The sequence below is a fragment of the Taudactylus pleione genome, unplaced genomic scaffold, assembly GCF_031769625.1.
Source record: "Taudactylus pleione unplaced genomic scaffold, aTauple2 ptg000792l, whole genome shotgun sequence".
NCBI lineage: Eukaryota > Metazoa > Chordata > Amphibia > Anura > Myobatrachidae > Taudactylus > Taudactylus pleione.
Window position 1 is genome coordinate 5,649,031 of NW_028285194.1, and position 26,779 is coordinate 5,675,809.

The 26,779-nt window shown below is 45.0% G+C and overlaps 1 protein-coding gene across 4 annotated transcripts in view; it reads left to right on the forward strand.

Annotated features, from left to right (window-relative positions):
- Nucleotides 1–26,779, forward strand: part of EDIL3 (EGF like and discoidin domains 3) — a 681,338-nt gene that overhangs the window by 307,746 nt on the left and 346,813 nt on the right. For all 4 annotated transcript variants that reach the window (XM_088457916.1, XM_088457918.1, XM_088457919.1 and 1 more), the window contains one exon: nucleotides 3,818–3,946. In XM_088457916.1, coding sequence (XP_088314042.1) covers nucleotides 3,818–3,946 — 129 coding nt within the window. The remainder of the gene's footprint in view (nucleotides 1–3,817; nucleotides 3,947–26,779) is intronic.

Below are 26,779 nucleotides of genomic sequence, written 5' to 3' on the forward strand. Positions count from 1 at the left end.
TTAGCACCGCAACTTCCCAATGGATCCGCAATTCACAGCATTTTGCCTCGGTGGGGGTAGGGCATAATGATGTGAGAGCCCGTCCCTGCCACCCGAAGTGGTCATCTGCAGCTCCCAGAGAGGAGGAATATAAAGTTGGCAAGTATGAATGTAATGCAGACTATTTTACCATGTTGTTAATTACCTGCTGGAAAAAATAATGGGCTCAAGTGCTTAGTGGTGTGTGGCTTCTGTGAGCCGGGGATGTGGCAATTCTCCATTGTGGTTATGTAGATGCTCTGGAGCATACTTGTCTACTCTCCCACAACGGCCGGGAGGCTCCTGAAAATTGGGCGACTCATGGAGCCGGCCGCCACCTGCCCCAGCCACCTACTTACCGGGTGAATTGGGTGGTCTGGACAGCAGATGACCCATTTCGCCCAGAATAGTGCCATCGTAGTCATGTTCCTCGCTTTACATTGAATAGCGGGGGTGTGGCCACACTGCCTCCTATGCAGCACCACCATTGTGCCGACCTGGCAGCCTCCTCCCCGAGGGGGCAACCAGAAAATTACCAACTACTGTATGCTCTGGAGTGGACATTACCACAATATGGGGGCATGGTTATACCCCCACCCTGGAAGGCTGGGCCAGGGTGTATGGAGCTGCTGAATCTTCTTAGTGCCCTTGGTAACCTGAAGATTTGCTGAGGAACCAGCTAACCTCACTTTTAGATATTTACTTTCAGATATATTTCTATTTGGGTTCAAAAAAACTACTGTAGGTGCTAAAGATTCTTGTGGACGTTGTTTTCTCAGGATAGGTTTTTGTTTTAATTTCATATGAGTATCTATTACATTTAGAAGCAAATGCTTTATTGTTCCCTATTCATAAAGCTAACCTTCTCATAAGTTGATTATCATTATTAATATAATTATCATTATTATTATTATTATTATTATTATTATTATTATCATTTTAAGCAATTCTACAGAATATCCCCTTTTTATAAAACTGTCTATCATGCTTTAGCTTTCTTGTCAAATGATTCCACAGAGAAACACACATCAATTGTCCCTTTGGGATGTACCTTTCCCAGTGTCTGCAGTGAGAACTTTTGTAGTGTAAATAATTGTTTGTTTCTTGCAAAAAGGGAATGTGGTAATGGTGGAGCCCTGCACTGAGAGGGTCACATCCAGGAAGTCACTGTGGATTTCACGATCGCTATATGTAAATTTAGCATTCTATTCATTACTGTTAAGAAAATAAATAAAATCACTTGCTAATTCTTCATCCCCATCCCCAATAATAAGCATACCATTTATGTCATAGCCCTATTGACCCAGGTTCGCACAAAAGTCGTCTTCAACGTGATTCCAACTCTCCCATGTATAGATTATCATAATCTGATGTTCCCTACTGAGTTTTGAACATTTCAAGTGTAATAGGGTGTGATTTGTCATAAGTGCTTTTCGACTGGTTTTACCTTTAACAAAATTACCACTTTAAAATTGAAATCCCTAAAAAAATACAATACAGTTTTCTTATTAAAATAGTTATTTATATACAAGATTCACAGACACAATTGTTTATTTTTTTGTCTCATTATTCTGATCATTTTGGTTGCCCGAGCTGCTAGCGCTATTTGTTTTGGGTTTTGAGCTATACTATCACACTGTAATGCATGGCTGTTCATTTATATTCCAGTATCAGAATCCACTTTTCATTAGAGATGTGCGCGGAACCCCATGTTTTGAGTTTGGTTTTAAATCTTCGTTGTGTTTTTATTTACCGTACTTTAAAAATTGATTATTTGGACCTGGTTTTGTTCCTGCAGTATTATTAACATTTGTTTCCAGTCAATTTTGACCAGCTCACATTATTATTTTTACCAGTATTGGCCAAAGCCAGCAGCAAGTTGGCTATCTAAACAAGCCACAGAGTAGTGGCACAAACACATGGCAGTTTAAAATATAGCAAATCTAGGAAACATAGTTTTACAGCAGTGGCAGACAGGATAGCAGTTTAATAAACTATACAACCTTATATAATGTTTTTATTAATCAAATAATAACCTAAATTAAATGCCAAGTACAAATATAATATATTATCAACACACTTCTCCAAAGCTGCTAGTTTAGATGCTGCTCGTAACAGCAATACAGTTCGTACCTTGGGTGGGGGGACCCCATTTTATTTTTGGGGTCCCCACCTCATGAGGAATTTCAGCCCTGAGCTGACCAGTTTGGTGCTGGTTGCCATTATAGCAGGGGGACCCCATGCTGTGTGTCTCCCTGCTAAAGTGTTAGCTCCCCAGCTAGTTTGGCCTGTGCTGGTTATTGGAGAATAGGAGGAACCCCACACCATTTTTCCTCCTATTTTCCAATACCAGCACAGGCTCAGAGGTCCAGGGCTGGTTATTGGAGAATAGGGGGAACCCCACACCATTTTTCCTCCTATTTTCCAATACCAGCACAGGCTCAGAGGTCCAGGGCTGGTTATTGGAGAATAGGAGGAACCCCACACCATTTTTCCTCCTATTTTCCAATACCAGCCCAGGCTCAGAGGTCCAGGGCTGGTTATTGGAGAATAGGGGGAACCCCACACCATTTTTCCTCCTATTTTCTAATACCAGCCCAGGCTCAGAGGTCCAGGGCTGGTTATGGATTTGGGGAATACTTACCTACTCTCCCGAAATTGCTGGGAGGCTCTCGAAAATAGGGAGGCCTAAAAAGCAGGCTGTCTCCTGCTCCCCTCACACACACACACACACACACACACTCTGGCAGCAGGGGGTTGATGACACGATTTGTCATATATGTGTAACTGTAATGCTGCGCTCATGGGTGTTAAATTCACAATCTCCCTAAAATTATTTTTCAAAAGTAGGCAAGCATGGTGTAAATATTGGTACAATATAAAGACTTTACATTATTATTACTATTATTATTATTATTATAATTTTCTCTTTTTTTTTAACTCACTAATGAGATCCTTGCCGACTTTAGTTAACTGCTCTCTGGGAGAAGCCCAGAGAGGAGATGCAGCTTTGGAGGAGCTGGGCCGGACTCTCCATGTCATTAGGCCACCTCTGTGTCACGCCACAATACCATAATTCGCAAGTCCGCTATGAGGGGCGGGGCTAAATTATGCAATTTGTGTCATTTTAACCCCGCCGCTCCATACGGACATGAAAATACCCCCTATAATCTTCCCCCATCCTGCCAACTTCACTAGGAAGTAGGTGGTATGCGGGAGATCTGCCCACTCTTCAAGGGGTGTGGAGGACTACCCAAATTATCAGGAGCTTCCCACAACTTCTAGGAGAGTACTTGTGGACTAGCTAGAAACAATTACTGGACCTCCCCTATACTAGCTTTATTACTATAAAATCTTATAGTCTAATGGTCAGCCCATGGCACATTGATCTTTTGTCCCCTTTACTAAACTAGCCATAATTATGTAGGTAAAATACTGTTCTAAAAGTTTTAGAGAAAAAGTAAAAATGATTATTTAGATAACAACCTACCAGATAATTAGATAATGCTGTAATTACTGTCTCTGTCACTCTAATTTTGTTTAATAAGAAAAATACCCACATGGATTATACATATAAGCACAGTAATGTCTTGAATAATTAATTATGTACCAATATTTATCATGGAGATGTGATGTATGCACTGACAGTGCTTAATAATTCTTGCCTACATGTCGTATCGGTGTCTTTCATCGTCATGATCTTAAAATAGGTCTAGCATATCAACATTATCTGTGTACTGTATATAATTAGATATATCACCTCTATTTCCCATAACCTGTTTTTTGTTGTTTATTTCAGATCCCTGTCATCCAAACCCCTGTCATAATGGCGGAAAGTGTGAAATCAGTGAAGCATATCGCGGTGATACATTTATTGGATATGTCTGCAAGTGTGCCCATGGCTTCAATGGAATTCACTGCCAGCACAGTAAGTAATATTGTCACTCATTCTATGGAATAAGAATTTAGCTTTAAAGAAACATGAAAACATTTCATTAGCTAACTTGGTAAAATGTGATTGTGTTTATCATGTGTTAAAATTGAAAGTTCATTTAAACAACAAAGGATGCAATTATACTTGCATGGTGTACACAGAACCAAATGTGGGTATTTGCCCGCATGCAGAGTTCTACATATGTGACCGCATTGCTTGGTTAGATAGCTGTCATTATTATGCATGCACACTTACACCAGCCCTATCTTTGGTGCAAGAGATCCGCCTGAAACCAGACAGATCTCTGCATACACATAAATCCGCATAGCCTGGAAATCCGTGTACAGACCGTTGACCAGTCCTCAGTAATCTTACCCTATGTGTGATGCCCTATTGCAACCAGTTATGTCCATTCAAACGCAAGTAGATATGCGACCGAAATGCACACGACTGGGAATCCTCTATAGTTGCATACATTTAGCTATGGAGCAGTACTATAATAGGAATCAGAATGATTTACCGCCGGTCGCATGGCCGGCTGTTCAAATCCCGACAGTGGAAGCCCGGCAGTGATTATCCCGACAGGTAAGTATTTTTTCTATTTACTAACCTAACCTCCCCCCTAACCCTCCCTTAGGGGTTCATAACCCTAACCCCCCCAAGTGCCTAACCCTAACCCCCCTCTAAGTACCTAAACCTAACCCCCCCTTCCCCACATCCTAACCCTAAGACTCCCGGGGGGGTGCCTAACCCTAACCTCCACGGGGGGTGCCTAACCCTAATTCCCCCCGGGAGCCCCTAACCTAACCCACCCCCCCCCCGCGGCTGTCCGTGCCCGGCGCCCGGCTTACCTTCGATCGTTAAGCCGGGTGTCGGGCTCCCAGCATAGGTCTAATGACAGGCGTCAGGATTTTGACGCCTGTCATTAGACACTTGCCGGGATTAGACAGTCGGGAAGCCGGCGCTCGGGATTTCGTCCGTCAGCTTCCCGACTGCTTCCCCTATAATAAACTGCAATATCCATCCACAACACGAATTCTGCATCACCCCCAGAGGTGCTCCCACTAATCTACAGCTGCAAAGGTCCAATAATAAGAAGAATACATTTATAAATGTTTTCAAAGCCAGTTTAGTGTTTCTTTATTATTATTATTATTATTATTATTATTAGCATTTATTTATATGGCGCCACAAGTGTTCCGCAGCGCCTTACAAAGTACAAAAACAAATTGTATACAAGTGACTTACAGAACAATACAATACAGGACATGGATAATATATATTGCTACATTAGTGACCATATCACCCAGATAAGCAACAGAGCATAAGCAACCAAGTGTTAGGTGCCCTAGTGGTGAGTAAGAAGTAAATGACACTATAGTAAGGAGAAGCACAAGAGGGTAGATGGGGGAACCTCAGGCCCAGGGGCCGTATAAGGCCTCCGGGATTATTTGGTCTGGCCCTCTGAGCTTTTTCTGCTAGCCTCATCTGGCTAGCAGGTGCCCTTTAGAATGTAAGCTCTCACGAGCAGGGCCCTCTTTCCTCTTGTGCTTATCCTTTCTTTACTTATATTATCTGCTCTATACTCAAAAGCACCTAACCCGTGACTTTTGCCATCCTGCTTCTGTTGCAGCAGTGTTTATATACCATGTACTTGTCTTGTAGTGTCTTAAACTGTATGACACTGTTTTCTTGTTCTGTTCAACTGTTTATGTACTATGTTTCTGTACTATGTAAGGCGCTGCGGAACCCTTGTGGCGCCATATAAATAAAGGATAATAATAATAATAATAATAGAATGGCATTCTGCAGCCAGCAGCTATGGAGCATCCTTAGAACGCTTTAGACGTTCACACCGCTGCCCTTACAGCTCCCCGGAACATCCTCAGGATGCTCTGGGCATTACTGTAATCACCGGCGATTGTGGCCCTGTCCTGTGTAACGTCACACGGAGGGGATGTGGGCTGCATCGGGCCTGCAAATAATGTAATATATAGCAAAATTGCCCTCGGCAGAAAAAAGGTTCCCCACCCCTGCTTTAGAACATAAACTACATGTATGATAAAATTGAAAATGTAAATTGTCACACCAAAATGTAGACACTCTAATTATGCATGTGTAAAGTATTCTGCTTGTTGTTTCAAGCCTCTGAGTCTACACAGTCTCATGCATTTTTTTTAAACAGTTCAAGTGGCAAAATAGATCGCAATATTTACTGCGTTAATTTATGCTGGATGCAATTATAGCTTTTCATGATCTTTTTTTTAATTCAGTACTGTTTGTCTATTGTGACTAGCAATGCTGTTTCTGATGCCTTCGGTTTAGTCCATCCAGGGTGCCATCTGTGTGTATTTTTTTATGTTTTTCTAGTGTTCATGTGGTTTCATCCAGGTGTCCCAATCTCAACCCACAGTCTAAAGGCATGCATTAAAGTTAATTGATTTGTAAACAAATTGGCCGTGTTGTTTGTCTGTGGTAGGGAAAATGCATTGTGAGCTCTAATGACATATTTACTAAATTAAATTATTTTATTAAGCTTTGTGGAATATATTGCCTCTAGCCAATTAACTTATTATTATAATATGTCATTCACAACCTCTCTTCACACTAATAGGGTAAAGATAAAGGTACCATACTTAAGCACCAAATTACAATGGGGCTTCATGTCATTTATATTTCTCTTAAATCATACTAAAGCTGGCCATCCACTATACAATTTTCTGTCAGATATCTGTCCAATCTGGCTGGTTGGAATGAAAACCTGGTAATGTATGGGAGCAAATGACAGTCGATCATATGGTTTTAAATCCTGAAAAAAGTGTTATAGTGACCCACACTCTCCTGGAATGTTTGAGAGACTCCTGAATATCAGTGGGTTCTCCCGGACTACTGGGAGAGTAGACCAACCTCTAGGATCCCACTAACGTTCCCAGTAAAGTGTGAGGTCTATGGCTTGATGACGCGTTTCACAGTGAATTGCATCATTAAGACCTGCTGTGTGATGTGACAATATGCAGCACTGACCTGCAGGGGTAGAGCTAAATTACATATATTGCAAAGCCACTCCCCCTAAAATGGAAACGTCCCATTTGAACCTACCATGGATCACTCAGCAAGGAGGCATGTAGTGTGGACAAGTATAAAGTATGTATATTCCCAGGGCCGGTGCAAGGTCTCTCTTCTCCATAGGCAAAGCTTCAGCCTCATTGGCAGGGTTACTCTGACAGGCGGCAGCAGCATTACAGTGACAATACCAGGTGCAGACCTGCAGTCAGGTGCTGCTGGAGAGCCAGGGTCCAGGCGCCTGGAGGAGGTGCATTGACGCCATGATGGGTGGCCATTGTGGTGCCTTCGGGAACCCTAGTTACAACCTTCTTCATGGAGGAAGCGCTGAGGCACTATGCAGCACAGCCTGATAGCTGCACCTGATGCTGATTAGGGGCCTTATTCTGCAGTGCACGCTAGGCGCATGATCCGTTCTGCGCATGTCGCTCACTTTCGAGGGGAGGGAAGAAGCCAGGATCTCCGTCTTCCTCTCATCTGCGGCAGCAGGCTGCACGACCCCATGGGTCACCTTAGCCGCCCGATGTTCCGCAGAGTATCCGATGCTGCGTTGGACAACGCAACTCAGATACATAATGCAGCAGGAGGCGTGATGCTTCCTGTGCATTACCATATCTGCACAGACGGAATTGCAAATCTGCTTGCGAGTAGCTTTGCAATTCTGTCCATAGCTGAATAAGGCCCTAGGATCACAGCCGCCACCAGTGCAATGTAAAAGGAGGATGTCTCATACAGAGACACCCTATAGTTTCTTGTTTGATAGATTCAATGGTGCCCTACTGGTATTGGCGCCCTTAGGCAGCTGCGTAAAGCTGCCTAATGGTAGCGCCGGCCCTGTATACTCCTCCGACATTTCATATAGCCAAATACAACACAGGATTATAATAAATGCATTGGTTTTGTGTTCCAGACACCGTAAATACAAACACACAAAGGGCTCTATTTATTACCATTATTTTTACTAAGATACAGTCAAAAAGGGTGTTTTCACACCCTTTTCACTTTATTTTAGTATCACCTATAGTTATTACAGGGCAATTGGAGTAGAATTCGTAAAATTCTACTCCAACCCCTAAGTATCACTTATTTTTAGTAAGCAGATCGCATTTCCCATAATTGTAATGGGAAATGTGATCTGGCCAAAGTTACTAAAAATAAATTGTGAAAAAAATACCAGGGAAAGCCCTGTGATAATAATGGCACCTGGAGGTGGCGTTATCCAGGGTCTCCCCCGGTTACTGGACTCTAACATGCAGAGCAGAGCCTGGAGCCGGCCCCAGTGATCAGCTGTGTGGTCTAAACAGACCACACTCTGATACACTGCAAAAAGAAAAAAAAATAGTAAAAAAAAAATTAACATACTTGAGTCCAGGGACCGGAGTTCGGGGCTCCGGTGATGTCCTCCCTCCGGTCAGCTGGTCTCTCATACTGCACTGCGGCTCGGTCATCAGGGTACCGGTCCGAGTGCAGTATGGGATGTCAGCTGACAGAAGTCATGGAGGACATCACCGGAGCCCGGATCATGCATGTAAGTGCAATTAAGGGAGAGGGGGTTGCGAGGGGGTCCGTGATTGTGGGGGGCGGGGCTTATCGCCGGGTGGGGGTAGCAGCTGCGGCTGGTCAGTGCATGCGTGAGCACTTGTCACACTATTTTTTTTTTTAAATACCATGATAAGTGTGCGGAGGGGATTCGCAGGGACAGTGCTTTATCGCAAGCTCTGTCCCTGCAAGGGAATTTTAGTAAATCCCTGTGATATTGGCTGAATTCACAATGCGAATTCAGTTGGTAATATCACACTATAATCTGCATTCCCAATGCGGATTGTAGTAGATAGAGCCCAAAGTCCTTTGCATATTTCTGAAAACAAAATAGCCAATAAAACTGCATAACAAGCAATCTTTCTTCAAAATATAGATCTACTGTAATTATACAGGAGTGCAAAGTATATGTACTCGTACATACTTTTAGACTGTCAATATCGTGTTCTGCAAATCATCTAGCACCTAACCATGGTATAACGTTGCTTCATGAGATCTACTTCTTTCTTTGAATTTTAATTTGTTTCAATCCATAATCTTTCTCCTGAACATGTCTTTCTGTTCTCATGGCTACCATTTCCCTTTATTTATGTCCTCTTTGTGGGTGTTTGTGCTACCTGTATTCTGCCACATTAGAAAGAAGTATGCACAGTTGACAGTCATAATCATTTAAGATTCATAAGGTGAGGAGCCAGAGAACCAGAGATTATTACAGTTTGCCTTTGGGTTGTTATTCCCTGCAGCAAAGATACTTTGGGAACAGGATGTTGCCAAATTATTCATTGCCAATAAACCATGCTATCTCACATGCACAATATCTGACTCTGGTGCCCTATGGTACAAAAATAGAAAAAACAAAATATAAAGCATTTAATAATTCTTTGTATCTCCCGGCTCCCATCAGTAATACAGGTTCACTGCATATCCTACAAATGTTTTCATATCTCTTTATCTCAACTACACTAGAGAATACGTGACTACTGGTGTAATCCTGTAACTAATTATGTCTGTTCTAAATAATCAATAGGGTGAAGGGGACTGAACAGTACTGCAGAACACAGTTTTTCTAATCAGACAGCAATGATAAAGATCATATTACATTATTCATTGACATTTTTAGATAATTAAATCTTCTGGGAGTAAGGAGTGGCTGGAGGGCAAGTTGAAAAAAAGACAATTTTCTTGCATTTAGTGAAGGACAGTTAGGGTTGCCACATTTTTCTACAGCCACAGCCAAACAGCTGCATAGAGTGGGATGGCAGCGATTTGAGATGTGTGGTATGGAAAAAAGTTACAGGGCCTGACCCTGATTTGCACGCAGGTCCGAAAGCGGGCACATTTGGGGCTCTATTTACTACAATCCGCATAGAGAATGCAGATTGTAGTGTGATATCACAGGGATTTACTAAAAGTCCCTTGCAGGGACAGAGCTTGCGATAAAGCTCTGTTCCTGCGAATCCCCTCCGCACACTTCTCACAGTGTTTAAAAAAAAAATTCAGTGACAAGGGCCTGCGCATGCGCCGACCGTCCGCCTCGATGTCCCGCCCCCATCGCTAAGCCTTGCCCCCCATGATCGACCCCCCTCCCTTAACTACACTTACCTACGATGATCGGGGCTCCGGTGATGTCCTCGGTGGCTCCGGTCAGCTGATCTCCCATCCTGCATTGGGCCCTGGACAGCTGATCGGGTCCCAGTGCAGGATGGAAATCCAGCTAACCTGAGGGAGGACATCAATGGAGCCCCGATCTCCGGTCCATAGACTCGGGTAAGTTATTTTTTTTTCACAATTTTTTTTTTTTTGCAGTGTATCAGCGTGTGGTTTGTTTAGACCACACAGCTGATCACTGGGGCTGGCTCTGGGCTCTGCTCTGCATGTTAGAGCAGAACAGGAGTCTGGTAACCAGGGGAGACCCTGGAAAACACCACCTCCAGGTGGCGTTATCACACGGCTTCCCCCGTTATTTTTTTCACAATTTATTTTTAGTAACTACCAGACAGATCGCATTTCCCATTATAATTATGGAAAATGCGATCTGATTACTAAAAATATGTGATTATTAGGGCTTGGAGTAGAATATTATGAATTCTACTCCAATTGCCCTTTAGTAACTTTAGGTGATACTAAAATAATGTGAAAAGGGTGTGAAAACACCCTTTTTCACTTTATTTTAGTAAAAATAATGATAATAAATAGAGCCCCTAGTGAGTTTTAACAAATTGCACATGTGCCACGGCAAACATGGACATATTTGCACATCTTTAGGAAAGTCTGAGACGGATGCATCTCGGACATTTCTCTCTGCCCTTGAAATCGGCATTTATGGGTGTCAACTAGGTATACGCATGGAAGAAACCATCTTGTGGGAGAGTCATGGGCATGCAGCCATCTTTACACCGTATTATGAGTCATGCATATGCCGACGGGATGCCTATTTCAGTCGTATTTCTTGCATCTAGCATTAATGTATGGCTAGGTGCAAAAGATACTACTAGGTGTAAGTGCTGATGACCATGGGCACTGAGGAGGGGGGAGTACTGATTACCCAAGCCTTGTTCAGGTCTTGACTGCCGTGCCAATTACTAAGTGTTAAGTGCCATTGATAATGAGGAAAAAGGGGGTCAGTGTGTTGCGCATACATCAGTACGTGGGAACAATCAGATTAGCTTTTCATTTGCATTTCAGTCACATACAGAATCTGCCCATCATCAGGCCCATAGTTGTTGTGCTTGACACTTATAACTTGTTATATTAAATTAATAACATTTCAATAACCAAATCTAATTATAAATCATCATTCAACAATTGATTGTAATTTTACTTATTTTAATTGCTTTCCTTTCAGAATGTTCCCATCCTGTCTAATTATTGCCTAACTTGATTATTATCCATAAACTTGAATAACAGAATTACAGTATCAATGCATATGGGATTTCACATGTTATGCTAGGTACACACTAGATGATATGTAGTCCGATCCGGCGGATCGCAGCGACATATCAGACACATCGCGCAGTGTGCACCCTCTATGTTGGTGACAATGCACGCTCCCGCAGGTCAACAGCGGCATCCTCTATCTGCCCTACGTGCAGGGCCGAAGGGGGATGACGTTACCAAGGCCCATGCTGCCGAATGCAGCATAGCCCCCGCCGTCACAGCCCGCATCGGCAAGTGTGTATGCACTTGCCGGTGCCGGCTCCCCCGCTGGGTCCCGCCGCTGAAGATCAGGTGCTGGGTACACATTGTGTAGTGCAGCTGTTCCCCATGGCTCGCCGATGGTGTGCACATTCAGACCCTAATGTCACCCCCTTACCAGTGGCGCAGTCAAGGTCCATTTCAGTTAGTGTAGGGCGGTCCGCACTACACAGTAACAAATACACCACCGCCGGGTAGTAGACTCGTACTACCTGGTGGGCGTTTGTTTGTTTTAGCAGCCAATGAGAGCCAGACAGACTCTCATTAGCTGCTGCACCCACGCCCGGTGCCGAGCTGGAGCTTACTCATGAGCTCCGCCTTCAGGCTCCCAAAGTGGGTGAAGGGAGAGACATCAGGAAGTCTGTCCCATAGTGCCGAGTGGGACGGGAGGACGGAGGAGCGGATGGTGGCGGGATTCAGGTAAGTATTGTTTTTCTGTTGTTGTCTGTGTATATGTAAGGAGCACTACATAATAGGGACCACTACTGGGGGCATTACATAATGGGGGCCACTAATGGGGACCGCTACTGGGGCCACTGCATAGGGGGGACCATTACAGGGGGCACTGCATAATGGGGACCACTACTGGGGCCACTACATAATGGAGACCACTACTGGGGCCACTGCATATGGAGGACCACTACTGGGGGCACTTTATAAGGGGCACTACTGGGGGCACTGCAGATGGGGGCAGTTATGGAACATAATTGATTGAGGATGAGGGCAACTATCTGACATAATTAATGGAGGAGGAGGGACAGTTATGGGGCATAATTATAATAGTGGGAGGAGGGGGGCCATTCTGGGACCTAATTAAAATTGTCAGAGGGGGCAGTTATGGGACATAATTGTGTGAGGGGGGGCGGCAGAGTCTAAATACCGCAGCATAGCATAGTGGCACTCGGGCTTCGTTTAATTTTTTTATGTGGCCCACACTGTCTTAAAGGTTGAAGACCCCTGGTCCAGTGTGTACCCAGCCTTACATGCTTGCCAAAGGATAGCCTTGTATAAAGCAGTACATTTCAGGCTATTTAATTTCCGAGTTTAAAGTTATGCGCAATGAAACGTGTAATACATTTTCTTGTGATGAATACTAGATAATGGATGCTAATTGCTCTAAGTGGATAATATAAGATAATGTCTTTAAAATGGGCTAAACTACATTTGTTTCCACAAAGTACTGTATGTACTTTTAGAAACAAATGCAACAGTAATATCCATTTGTTTAAACTTTACACTAATTCACTCTCAGACATGACACATAGGGGTATATTTACTAAGATGAGAGGTTTTAGAAGTGAGTTTTAGAAGAGATGTTGCCCATAGCCAGAGGCATAGGGAGGGCGGTTCCAGTGGAGCGCAAGCTCCAGGCGCCGAACTGTCTGGAGGCGCCGTGCACTGTGCCTGCTGGTTTACAGGAGGGCGGGTTGGGACAGCTGGAGAATCCTCACTGGGCCGGCCCTCTCCTGGGCCGCTTTGAACTGGCCGGCCGACCGCAGATCTAACAGCCGCTACCACGATCGGAGCTCAGCTCCAATCGGGCAGCGGTCATAAATGAGCTTCTGCGCATGCACAGAAGCTTGTTCAATAGTGAAATGACAGCGGGAGGACTGCTGAGCATCCGTAGCAGCTCCTCCCATGGGCCATTGCGGAGCATGTGAGTGACACCTCACGGCTCCGCTCCCAGTAGCAGGACTCAGAGTCAGGAGCCGGAAAGGGGAGAAGTTGCAGTGAAGGGACAGAGTAGCCACAGGAGTCGGGACTCAGGTAGGACCAACTGCTTCTCTCACCCACCCCCTGTACCTCGCACTACCTAATACTACCTCTCACCCACCCCCTGTACCTCACACTACCTGCTTCTCTCACCAACCCCCTGTACCTCACACTACCTACTACTACCTCTCACCCACCCCCTGTACCTCACACTAACTGCTTCTCTCACCCACCCCCTGTACCTCACACTACCTGCTTCTCTCACCCACCCCCTGTACCTCACACTGCCTGCTTCTCTCACCCACCCACCCCTTGCACCTCACACTACCTGCTTCTCTCCCCCACCCACCCCCTGCACCTCACACTGCCTGCTTCTCTCACCCACCCCCTGCACCTCACACTACCTGCTTCTCTCACTCACCCCCTGCACCTCACACTACCTGCTTCTCTCACCCACCCCCTGCACCTCACACTACCTGCTTCTCTCCCCCACCCACCCCTTGCACCTCACACTACCTGCTTCTCTCCCCCACCCACCCGCTGCACCTCACACTGCCTGCTTCTCTCACCCACCCCCTGCACCTCACACTACCTGCTTCTCTCCCCCACCCACCCCCTGCACCTCACACTACCTGCTTCTCTCCCCCACCCACCCCCTGCACCTCACACTACCTGCTTCTCTCCCCCACCCACCCCCTGCACCTCACACTGCCTGCTTCTCTCACCCACCCCCTGCACCTCACACTACCTGCTTCTCTCACCCACCCCCTACACCTCACACTACCTTCTTCTCTCACTCACCCCCTGCACCTCACACTACCTGCTTCTCTCACCCACCCCCTGCACCTCACACTACCTGCTTCTCTCCCCCACCCACCCCCTGCACCTCACACTACCTGCTTCTCTCCCCCACCCACCCCCTGCACCTCACACTGCCTGCTTCTCTCCCCCACCCCCTGCACCTCACACTACCTGCTTCTCTCACCCACCCCCTGCACCTCACACTACCTGCTTCTCTCACTCACCCCCTGCACCTCACACTACCTGCTTCTCTCACCCACCCCCTGCATCTCACACTACCTGCTTCTCTCACCCACCCCCTGCACCTCACACTACCTGCTTCTCTCACTCACCCCCTGCATCTCACACTACCTGCTTCTCTCACCCACCCCCTGCACCTCACACTACCTGCTTCTCTCCCCCACCCACCCCCTGCACCTCACACTACCTGCTTCTCTCCCCCACCCACCCCCTGCACCTCACACTACCTGCTTCTCTCACCCACCCCCTGCACCTCACACTACCTGCTTCTCTCACTCACCCCCTGCACCTCACACTACCTGCTTCCCTCACCCACCCCCTGCACCTCACACTACCTGCTTCTATCCCCCACCCACCCCCTGCACCTCACACTACCTGCTTCTCTCCCCCACCCACCCCCTGCACCTCACACTACCTGCTTCTCTCACCCACCCCCTGTACTCCACACTGCCTGCTTCTCTCACCCACCCCCTGTACCTCACACTACCTGCTTCTCTCACCCACCCCCTGTACCTCACACTGCCTGCTTCTCTCACCCACCCCCTGTACTCCACACTGCCTGCTTCTCTCACCCACCCCCTGTACCTCACACTACCTGCTTCTCTCACCCACCCCCTGTACCTCACACTATCTGCTTCTCTCACCCACCCCCTGCACCTCACACCAACTGCTTCTCTCACCCACCCCCCGCACCTCACACTACCTGCTTCTCTCACCCACCCCCTGCACCTCACACTACCTGCTTTTCTCTCACCCACCCACCCCCTGCACCTCACACTACCTGCTTCTCTCACCCACCCCCTGCACCTCACACTGCCTGCTTCTCTCACCCACCCCCTGCACCTCACACTTGCTGCTTCTCTCACCCACCCCCTGCACCTCACACTACCTGCTTCTCTCACCCACCCCCTGCACCTCACACTACCTGCTTCTCTCACCCACCCCCTGCATCTCACACTACCTGCTTCTCTCACCCACCCCATGTACCTCACACTGCCTGCTTCTCTCACCCACCCCCTGCATCTCACACTACCTGCTTCTCTCACCCACCCCCTGTACTCCACACTGCCTGCTTCTCTCACCCACCCACTGCACCTCACACCAACTGCTTCTCTCACCCACCCCCTGCACCTCTTCACTACCTGCTTCTCTCACCCACCCCCTGCACCTCACACTACCTGCTTCCCTCTCTCACTCTCTGCACCTCGCACTACACCCATGATGTGACATAGGACTGTATATGTACATTTATATAATGGTGTCATTATTGTTTGTGTTACTTACATATATATCAGGCGTGGCAAGCCGTTGTGACAAACCCGTGAAGTATCTGCCCTGAGAAGCCTGGGGTATTGGCAGTAGTATTTCTGTATGAAATGTCATTTTTCATTGTCTGCAATAAATAGCTACAGGGGGCATTGCATATGGGCACAACTACAGGGAGCAATGCATATGGGCACAACTACAGGGGGCAATGCATAAGGGCAACACAACAGGGGGCAATGCATTCGGGCACTACTACAGGGGGCATTGCATATGGGCACAACGACAGGGGGCAGTGCATATGGGCACTACTACAGGGGGCATTGCATATGGGCACAACTACAGGGGGCAATGCATATGGGCACTACTACAAGGGGCAATGCATATGGGCACTACTACAGGGGCAATGCACATGGGTACTACTACAGGGGGCAATGCATATGGGCACTACTACAGGAGTGATACGAAAGGAGGCTGGAAAGCTGGGGCAGGAGGATGGAGAGACAGGGGGAAGAAGGAGGAATATATTTAGTCCTCCATGTCCCACTTTGATGCTGCCCCATATCTTTATTTTTTCTTCTCTTTACTTTAATCCCATATGAACCCGCCTCCTCCCTGAAACACTTGAAAGGGGGAGGGGGGCATAGCACGCATGTGCTCTGGACGCCCTGGCTACACGTTACTCCTCTACTCATAGCAACCAGTCAGATTCTAATTATCTTCTAGAAGGTGCTAGTTAAATGTTAAGTAGAATGTGATTGGTTGCTATGGGCAACATCTCTTTTAAAACTCACTTCTAAAAACTCTCACTTTAGTAAATTTACCCCATAGGGTCTGATTTTGAGTTGGGAGCAAAGCAACAAAAGAGAAAGTAACTTTGCACCGTAGTAAAACCATGCTGCACTGGAGCAGACTTAAAATGTGCAGAGAGATTTAAATTTGGGAGGGGCATTTCCAAACTCAAATCCAAATTGCTGTGTAATAATAAAGCTGTCCAGCATTTGTGGGCTACATGTAAAAGCAGCCACTGTTTACCCTGCATGCAAAATTATTAATTGCATTTGCGCCCCTTGCATTGCAACATTGTTTGTGCAAAGTTACTTGCTTTTATTATTTTGCTTCCAATATATTTTTTGTAATAATGAACACCAGGCAGAAGGATGGAGGGCTTTGGGTGCGGGTGTAATAGAGAGTAATAGTAATTAATATTGCTTTCCCATTTATTTGTTTGTTCCAGGTGCAAAGTTACTAGCTTTTTTTCCTTTGCATCTGCAGTAACTCAGCCCTGTAACCCGCATATGATATTTGCATATGTTTATATGTTTGATCTCACACTTGTCTCCCAGTCACAATACTGGTTTGCAGTAATTTTTTACACTGTTATATCTGTGCTACTAAGTAAACAGTGTTAAGTAATCTAATCCACTGTAGTATTCTTTTGGTTGTATTATAATTCTTCTGTTAAACGCAGTATAAGGACACTACCCTTGAGAATGTGTGAGTGTATTAATATAAAAGCATAATACGCTTGATGTCTGATTGGAATCATTTTATCTGAACTGCTAGCTGTTTTAGGTAATTATAAAGTCTTATGTTTTCTCAGTAGGTCTCTGAAATATGTTCATTAAAGACTTAATCATTGACAATCTGCCCCCGTATTTCAATCTGTATGATATAGATGCTTCCCAGGAAGCGGACTCTCTCAAGGTGGGTTAACAGCGCAGGCCTTGCTAATAAGATCCCTGAAGTCTGTTGGCTTGGTTATGTTCATAGTTCCCAAGGGCAATTTTGCCAAAAGAGCATAAAGATTAGTGTTTCCCAAGGTGGTTTATGCACATACCATTTTCTTCTCCACTATCTAAAGCATCCTATTTTAGAACAAGTTAATAAAGCTGGTCTGTGTTTTCATATGAGGCTTAGCCATACATGTTTTATATACTTTTCTCTTTTTACATATATAGTTGCATCTAAGTATAAAATAAAATTAATTACAACATTGTTACTTCATGGTACTGTACAACATTATATTTATGATAGTAATGGTGTACAAGAGGTTTTGTTCTGTATTTAAAGGATTATTGAAATCCCGAATATTTGTGTTTTGTCAATAATGAAACCAGTGAGACATAATGGCCCTGATACAGCACTGCATGCAATGCCGACTGCATACAGATCTTGTGATATTTAGGAGAGTGCACATGCATTGGGGCCTGCATACGCAACCTACAGCAATAACAGTCTATTCAGAGTCATACGCTCCTCTGTTGTGTGTCCTAGGGGTGTTTCTAGAGAGGAGGGGGCCCGTATGTAGTCTCCGACACAGGCCCCCTCCTCTCTGGCTGGCGGCCGGCAGCTCACTGAGCTGTGTGCGGCCAGCACTAGAGTTATAGACTTTGGGCACTAGAGTGCGCCCAGAGTCTATAGAGTATGCGAGGGTCACCGGGAAAATGGCCGTAGTAGGCATTTTCCTTGTACTGTGCATGCGGCGGCAATTTTCCAGTCATTTTTACAGCGCCGGACCCCCGCGCCGACATAGGACTTCAGAGAGGTAAGTAATACTATGGGTGCAGGGTGTACGGTGCGGGACCCCAGGGGCCTGTGTGCCCCGCACACCCTGTACCCATTATAGATATGCCCCTGGTGTCTCCACTTGCGGCTGAGTGTGTGTTACTGGGTAATAATGGGACATAGAATAAGTTCTCCATGAGCACCTCTTGGATGTGACCGAATGCAGAGTTCCATCCGGCTTTAATCACATATTCTGCACAAAGGATAAGGCTTGGTGCTTATTGATGTGCTGTTGATGATTGATAACTGCTTTCACCAGTGTATGGATACGGCCATTTCTGAATACAGGTGGCCTCTTAATCTTTATATGTAGCTCTGATTCAGTCTAATTAGGTAGGCGTGCAGTTGGTGATAATAATGCCATTAAAGATTAATTAGGAACCTCAACAATGCAGATCCTCACTGCTTATGTTTCTGTGCAGTCGTGCCTATCTTTCCATTAATAGCATCTCAAGATAATTACCCACTGACCGCTCCTGGGAACAGCCCCTGGAAGGTTTGTGGATCCACCTCAAAATCCACATGGTGGAAAAAGTGAAAAGTCAACCTGAAAATTGACATCCTACTGTATTTCCACTATCAGGAAAAATGGCTCATGTGCGGAAGACTGCGCCACTGTCATTTCAGAGGGACAGCTTCTGAATAGTGGCAACAGGCCCCCTCATGTCATAAACACCCTTACTAAAATACCCACAATATATCAATAGCATATGGAGAAAATAGAACCAAGTTACACGGGAATGGTAAGGAATTCTTATTACAGCCAACAGCCATCACAATGCATATTGAATTTGATATATACAACTTTCTTAGAAACAGTATTAGAATGATCTTATTTACTCACATTAATGGGGCTATAATGTTTATACTAAATAAACCAACAGACTTTATATATACAGCATAGATCGGTTAGTATTGTCTGCAGGAAATGTGATAAATAAAGTTTATTGAAATACTTATCTGCAAAGAGGTAAATTCAGTGTACAGCTGAGCCCAGGGAAGGCTATTCCCTTTTCTTATACTTCAAGTTCAGATTTGTTTCTATATTATATGCGTTTTGCTTTTAGACATGAGATTCTGCAGACATTAGTCAATGAAGGAACTCTTTACAGATTAACCTTTATTTGCCAAGGCTGATGCCCTGAATATATTAATCCACATGCCTCTTCTGCATAGCAATGACTGCGATATTTCAAGAGTCATTTAATCACTAACATAAGAATTCCATAAATAATGTAGGACATGTTAGCTAGACCACTTTTCCATATATTATTCTTAATTAAAACAATCCTAGTAGCGTAATAACTATTAGTTATGCAAAACCTAATTCCCTGACACAACCTCCTCCAACTCTAGCATGAAGACCTGGGGGAAAATATACAAAAATGTTTAGCAAAACCGCTTATTTTTTGGCAATTCTATGCTTAGAAACTGTCAGATTTGTAAAGGCTATACCGCATATAAAATAGCATAAAAAATACCGCAATAATATATATAGTTTTTTCATATGAGAGTTATATAAACCATTACACCAAAACATTTTAGTACAAAAAAATAAACGTGGCATTAACAGATGACATGCTGTTTGAGCTATCCTGCTTGTCAGAACATCAGGAATAAATAAATACATGCATTACTAAAAAAGAAAAAAAATATTCCTTCTACTGTCTACAAGATCAGTGCTACTCAGGATCAGTCCTGTTCTCTGGGGGTGGGGCTAAAGCATGCAGGCATCGCATCTAGATAGTCGCAGCCCAACGAACGATAAGTAGCACCTGGTCTCTACTGGTATCTCTGGCGGGTACATATACATATAGCTTGCCTATTTTTATTTATTTCATTGATGTGGCCAACTATCATTTATATATAAGTTAATTCAAGGATCAATGTCAACCAGTTACTTTAATCTCTCTCTCTACATATATATATATATATATATATATATATATATATACACACACACACACACACAAACAATTAAACCCGGCACTCACATGTAGGGGACACTTAGTGCTTGCTAAGGTGCCATTCCAGACTGTCTTAGTTATTACATATCCATCATGAACCGGACTGCACTCAACAGACTTCTTTTATCTTTTAAAACGGTCCTTTATTTGTCATCGTTTCGGGGTCTCCCCCTTCATCAGGGACAACAGGTTACGTAACTCACTCATGGGAATGCCTCTGTCTGTGCAGCAACCCCCCCGGCCCGCCCACCAAAGGGGACGTGCTGTCACTCAACATTGACAGCACGCCCCCTTTGGTGCGAGACCCAGAGCGACGGATTGCCCGTCGCTATCTGGGTCTCACGTATGTGCACGATGGAGCCGGCTCCATCGTGCGCATGGCGCTCTGGACCACCATCGACCAGGTTGCGAGCGCTCAGCGCTTATGACCGGTTCTGGATCAGGCCCTCTGTTCTATCACATCATCAAATTATCTTTGTTCCCAATCTTATTCTTTGCATACATATCTTGTTATTAGATGCCTTGGCCGTTGCTACTCACAATGTAACTTAGGACCTGATTCAGACCTGCTCGCTAGGATGCGAATGCTCGTTGCTGACCGATACCTTTGTTCTGCGCATGCGTATGCATCACATTGCACGTGCGCAAACCACTGTGACAGATCAGGAAGCACTCGCTTGCTCAGCATAGACAGCCTAGTGACAGGAGAGGCCGTTTGTGGGTGGTAACAGGGGCAGGTTACTGGAAACGGGGGAGTGGAGGTGCGAATGCAGGCGTGCCTGTGTGTTTCAATGCCGTTTCAGAGACGTGCATAATTAAAAGGCAGCGTCATAGTACAGGTCATCTGGTTATATTTCACTCTGAAGTACTCGCAGTTCTTGCGGCTAGGTATAGTCAACCTGAAGCGCTGCGAGCACAACCAATGGTGCTCGATGTACCAATGTTTTCATGCACTTCCAGGAGATGACATGCACAAGTGGGCGTCTTATGAATGGTGGATGGACGTCTGCATACACAAAGTGATTGCTCGCCAAGACATAGTGGGCGTGCTAATGCCTTGCCGTGCGATCGCCTGCCTTGTTGGGGCATGCGCTGAATTTACATACGCTGGGAGCGAGCGGCCGCATCTAGCGAGCGGCTCTGAATCAGGCCCTTAATCCAAAACAGCTTTGAATCATACTGTACCTTGACATGGGCAACTTTCTGGTAACTGTCCTTCTCCTTCACACTTCAGTACATTATGAATGCTGCTCCTGCTTTCCTGACTCACTCTCCAGTATACTCCAGAATGCAGGGTTTTTTTTACCTTATGCCATGTACCCCTAACGTTATTCAAAATACAATGCTTAGTATACAAAATCGATTCTAATTACTTTCACCTATATTTTCACCTATATTAATAATAATAATGATAATAATGATTTATTATTATTTTTATTCCAGTCGCACATTACCTCTTTTTATTTATTGACAATATTTTCCAAACAGTGGGGGGGAATTCAATTCAGTGCGAGTTTGTTAAGGTTCAAGGAAGAGTGCCTGGAGCCATGTGACTAGCAGATTTCTGCTCACACCCTCCAGAGGTGCTAGCAGAAATCTGCGCTGACTAGTGCCCAGGGGCAGAATTGCGTGCGGGAACAGCATTGCGCCCAGCACTTAAGTCGAAGAATGCAGTTTACTGCAACTAAGCCCCAGGCAATTAAATAGCTCTGGCACCCATCCAGGGATCTTAATGAACTTGCTCTGAATTAAATTACCCTCATTGAATTTTATACCCTTTACTTTCAGTCTTTCACATGTTTAATATCTTGTTGTTTTACTTTAATTGCACAATATAGGCAAAGGGTTGGCACTTTTATAAATAATAATTATAACAATAATAATGATAATTCAAACAGAAAAGCTAAATCCATGGGGCGGACAATAGAAAAAAAAAATGGGAAAAACTGGAAAAGAATTGATGAACTATGTTGTATGGAGTAGTTATATTTTGTTTAGTAAAGCCACACTGCATGATGCTCTAGTTTCAAAAGTTCTCTGTAGCGGTACTATATCTATTTATTTACAGTGTATCCCTAGACGAGTTTTGCTTGGAATTGTAAAATAATATTCAAAACTTCTTCATTACCAGTAAAGATCCGTTGAAGAATCTCATAAAAGGCTTCTGAAAGCAAGAGTTATAGGTTGCATCCCAAGAGGCCAGAAAGGATCTGTTCTATTTACAGCATTTTCTAATGTACATAATTCCTGTGAGAGTTTCATACCATGATTGGTACTATATGTCAAACAAAGAAAATTATCCTTCGTTGGTTATTTACAATGGCATGCGGGAAAGCAATGTAACAAAGGAAAAATCTAGAGCCGGATTGAAATGAGGTTATTGGAGATGAAAAATGTATTAGACTAGTCAATTTATGTTTCCAGCTGCTGTAGAAGTACAAATCCCAACCTGCCATAGCTGTTCCAAAACAGCTAGAGATCCGTGAGTTACCTATTTCTGTTTTAAATAATGTATTTTATACTGCACACACAAATAAGCTACAACCTGCGTTGAGGAGTCCTAATAACTCCCTACTTGCTTAGAACATCCAGGAGACTCACAAATATCCGGGAGCGCCAAACTCCTGGGAGAATGGCCACTGTCCCTGTACCCACTTCCGCTTGTATAGAGAGCAGTGTCTTGATGAGCTAGTTGTCATAATCATCACCTAAGAGTTTTCAAAGCTTGACTACCATAGGTACTGTAATACCATCTTTCCTATGGTAAGAGCTTCAGAGTGCAAAGAGGAATACATTTAGGTCCCTCCGCCTGTTCATGGTTACATAGTGGACATATGTGACCTAAGGTGCCTCCTGCGCAGTAACATTGCTGTGACAGAACCCTGCCAATTTAGATTTTCCCTGCTGCTATTAGCGGCGAGAGTACTTCTTATGGGCTTTGTGATTGTATCTAGTACCACTGGCATATAGCATTGATTAAGCCAACTATGTAGTGTCATACGTATATCCAACTTTAATGCAGTTGTTTTAAGCATATGATTCTCCTTGATTCTGCAAGAGATGCAGCGATATTTTTTTACGGTGTAGGACCTCAGGTCACACGTCCACAGAAGCTAGTGACGGGACAGGTAAATAAACTACTGATTGTGGAGACAGTTGCTTTTCGGAGCAGCTGTCCCCGCACCAGAGCAATGTTGCATTGCTCCGGTGATAAGTAACCCATGGGGCAAGGTGGATATTTAGGGCCTGATTCAGAGATGAACGTAACTGCAAATCGCACGCAGATCGAGCTATTATTTACCATTGTGCATGCGTAGGCAGCAGTGCATTCGCTGTGCGTTCACGAAGACCACGGAGGCCCATTGCAGATTGATTGACAAGAAGTGGCCGTTTGGGGGTGTTGACAGAGGGTGGTTATCGAAACGCAGGCGTGCCTGCCCGTTTGAACGCCGTTACGTGGGCGTGCATAAATTAGCCATTTCAATTGCATACGCAGCTCTGCGTGGCAGAAGAGCTCCCTGGCCTACGTCAGGTCAGAAGGTTAAAATGGACGCTGATAAACTTCGATGATACGGATGTTTACATAGGTATGCGTAGTTGTACGCAGGTGTGAAGGCAGTAGTGGGCGTCTTTGTGCTCGGGTGGTCTTTGCTAACATTAGCATATTTTTGCAACTGCGTTGCGTACAGAATTGCAGTTGCGGTTGCATTAGTGTTCGTCTCTGAATCAGGCTCAATCCTCAGGCCCCCTATGATGAATAGACCCCTAACACTTTAGGACCTATTTGTCACAATCCGGTTGTGATGAGATAAATGTAACTAAATTCGCAAAACGAAAATGAATATTTTAGCATGAGTTTAGTAAAAGTCTCTTGCTGGGACAAGTGCTCTAATAAGAGCCCATCCTGCAAAGAGTTGGAAGCAAAGTTATAGCTACCATTATTCCTTTACTTCCATATATGGACCCAGCAAGCATACTGCACATATGCAGTTGTTGGGCTGAACATGCCTCAGCAAGGGCTGACGGTATAGATGTAGCTTCACATTCCAGAGCCTGATAAATCTAATCTATTAGCAGTCACCTTAGAAACCTGTGAGCTGCTTTTGCAATTGAAAATGGAGACTGCAGCAAATACCTCCGAGTACTACAAGTGCCAGCATATCGTGACAGATAGCATTCGCTATGACCTGCAGTGTACCCTATACATTAAAAAATAATAATATTAATAATAATAATAATAATAATAATAATAGTAATAATAATAATAGTATACCATCCAAAAACATTGATGTTAAATAAAGATTCCACCACACACTTTCGTTCCCACTTTATAACTTGTAACTATAAGGAAAGGAATTTATCTGTGATACATATAGTGTGGTCACACAATACTACCTCTAATGAAGGCCCGTCAGTGCATGGCTCCTCCCACACTCTGACCAATCAGAGCGTGCCAGTGCATTCCTATAGCAGTGAACGGCATTCATAGTAAAAAAAAATGTTAATTAAAATTTTGTATTAAATGGCTATTAAGAAAGGATGTTCTAAGAGGGAGTTTTGTTTTCCTAAAATACGCTAAACTCCATCTGTGACCTAATTATACAATTTTTCCCTTTTGGACAGAAAACACTTTGTAACTTGGCAGGAATAAGTGGAACTGGGAGCATAGTAGCAAGACATGGAAACCATGCGTCATTTTCCTGCCTTTCACTTTATGGAGGTATCATCATTATACCACAGTGTAACAGTTAATAATTAAAATAAAAGGATTTAGCATTTCCTAACTGGTATTCTGTGAATAGTCATTTACTAAGCTATAACTTATAATATGGTGATAGGCTAGACTGATGTTTTGCGCTCTGTTAAGCAGTTGTTTAAACGGGCATTGTCAGAAAGCCAATTCACATATTGAAAGAATACACAAATGACAACTGCTGGCTGACGGGCACTCATTTGTTTAGGCCAGTTGGGTAAATTTACTCTCTGTACTACACAATTTCTATCCCAGTGGTTCTCAAGCTTTTTAATTGCCGTGACATACATGGCAATATATAAGCTTATTGTACTCAAAGCACACACTACCAGTGGTTCTTTACATTCCAGCCCCCCCCCCTCTGTTCTCTAACCATAAGACCTCTTCCCTCTTCATTTCTATCCTATTGAGTCTGTGGCTGCCTGCTCCCAGATCCTCTATCCATGATGGATGTCATGATGCTGAGACATCTGCATTGCTGTGTCTGCCTCCCAGCTCCTCTCTGATGTTGCAAGGAAACCAGAGAGTGGATGGGACTCTATTTCCTGTAATCAGTGTTGCAGGAGGAAGAGCAGGAAAGCACATTCTCCTACCCTTGCTCTGCTGAGTGACAGATGTGCTTCCTGTGGGACCTAGCTTTTTTTTTGTCACATCATTGTGTTGACACACCAGGCACCAAATCATGATCCACCAAGTTGTTGCAACACAGTTTAAGAAGCGCTGTTCTTTCCATTCCACAATATCAATGGAGCAGCAAAACTGATGTTGGTGTCCAGGGCCGGCAACATAAATCTTAGGGCCCATTATACTCACCTTTTTGGGCTCCCATCCCTCTTCAGAAGGTACAGGCCTGTCGCCTATCGGCTCATTTCCCATGTTTCGCCAGACAGATCCCAGTGCTTTCAGAACCATACAGTCTCATCCCATTCTCTGTCTCTCCAGCCTCATCCTCCTGGCTGTCTGTCTTGCGATCACCGGTCTCATCCCCATCTCTGTCTCTCCATCCCCAGCCTCTTCCCCCCCTGCACCAGCGGAATCGGTATGATTTACCGCCAGACCCCTGGCCGGCGGTTCAAATACCGACAGTGGCAGCCTGACAAGGATGAAAATCCTGATTGTCCCCAGGTAAGTATTCACTAACCTATTCTACCCCCTAACCCTCCCTTATAGGGGGTGCCTAACCCTAATCCCCCCCTGTAAGTGCCTAAACTTAACCCCCCCTTCCCCGCCGCCTAATCCTAAGTCCGCCGGGGGGGTGCCTAACCCTAACTCCCCCCAGGGGTGCCTTACCCTAACCCTCCCTCCCCCTAGCTTAACCCTAACCTCCCGGGGGGGGGGCCTAACCCTAAGTCCCCCCGGGGGTGCCTTACCCTAACTCTCCCTCCCACTAGCTTAACCCTAACCTCCCAGGGGGTGCTTAACCATAAGTCCCCGCGGGAACCCTAAACCTAACCCTCCCCCCACCCGGCCATCCGCGCTCAGCTCCCGGCGTCCCTTCAATCGGGATGCTTGGCGCCGGTCTCCCGGCGTCGGTAAAATGACAGGCGTCTAGATTTAGACACCTGTCATTTAACCCTCGCTGGGATTAAGCAGTCGGGAAGCCGGCTGTCAGGATTAGGTCCACCGGCTTCCCGACTGCATACCGCACCAGCACCCCACTACCACCACCACTGTGTCCCTTTGGCACCAGCAAGGCTACACTGTCACTGACTCTCTGGCACCAGC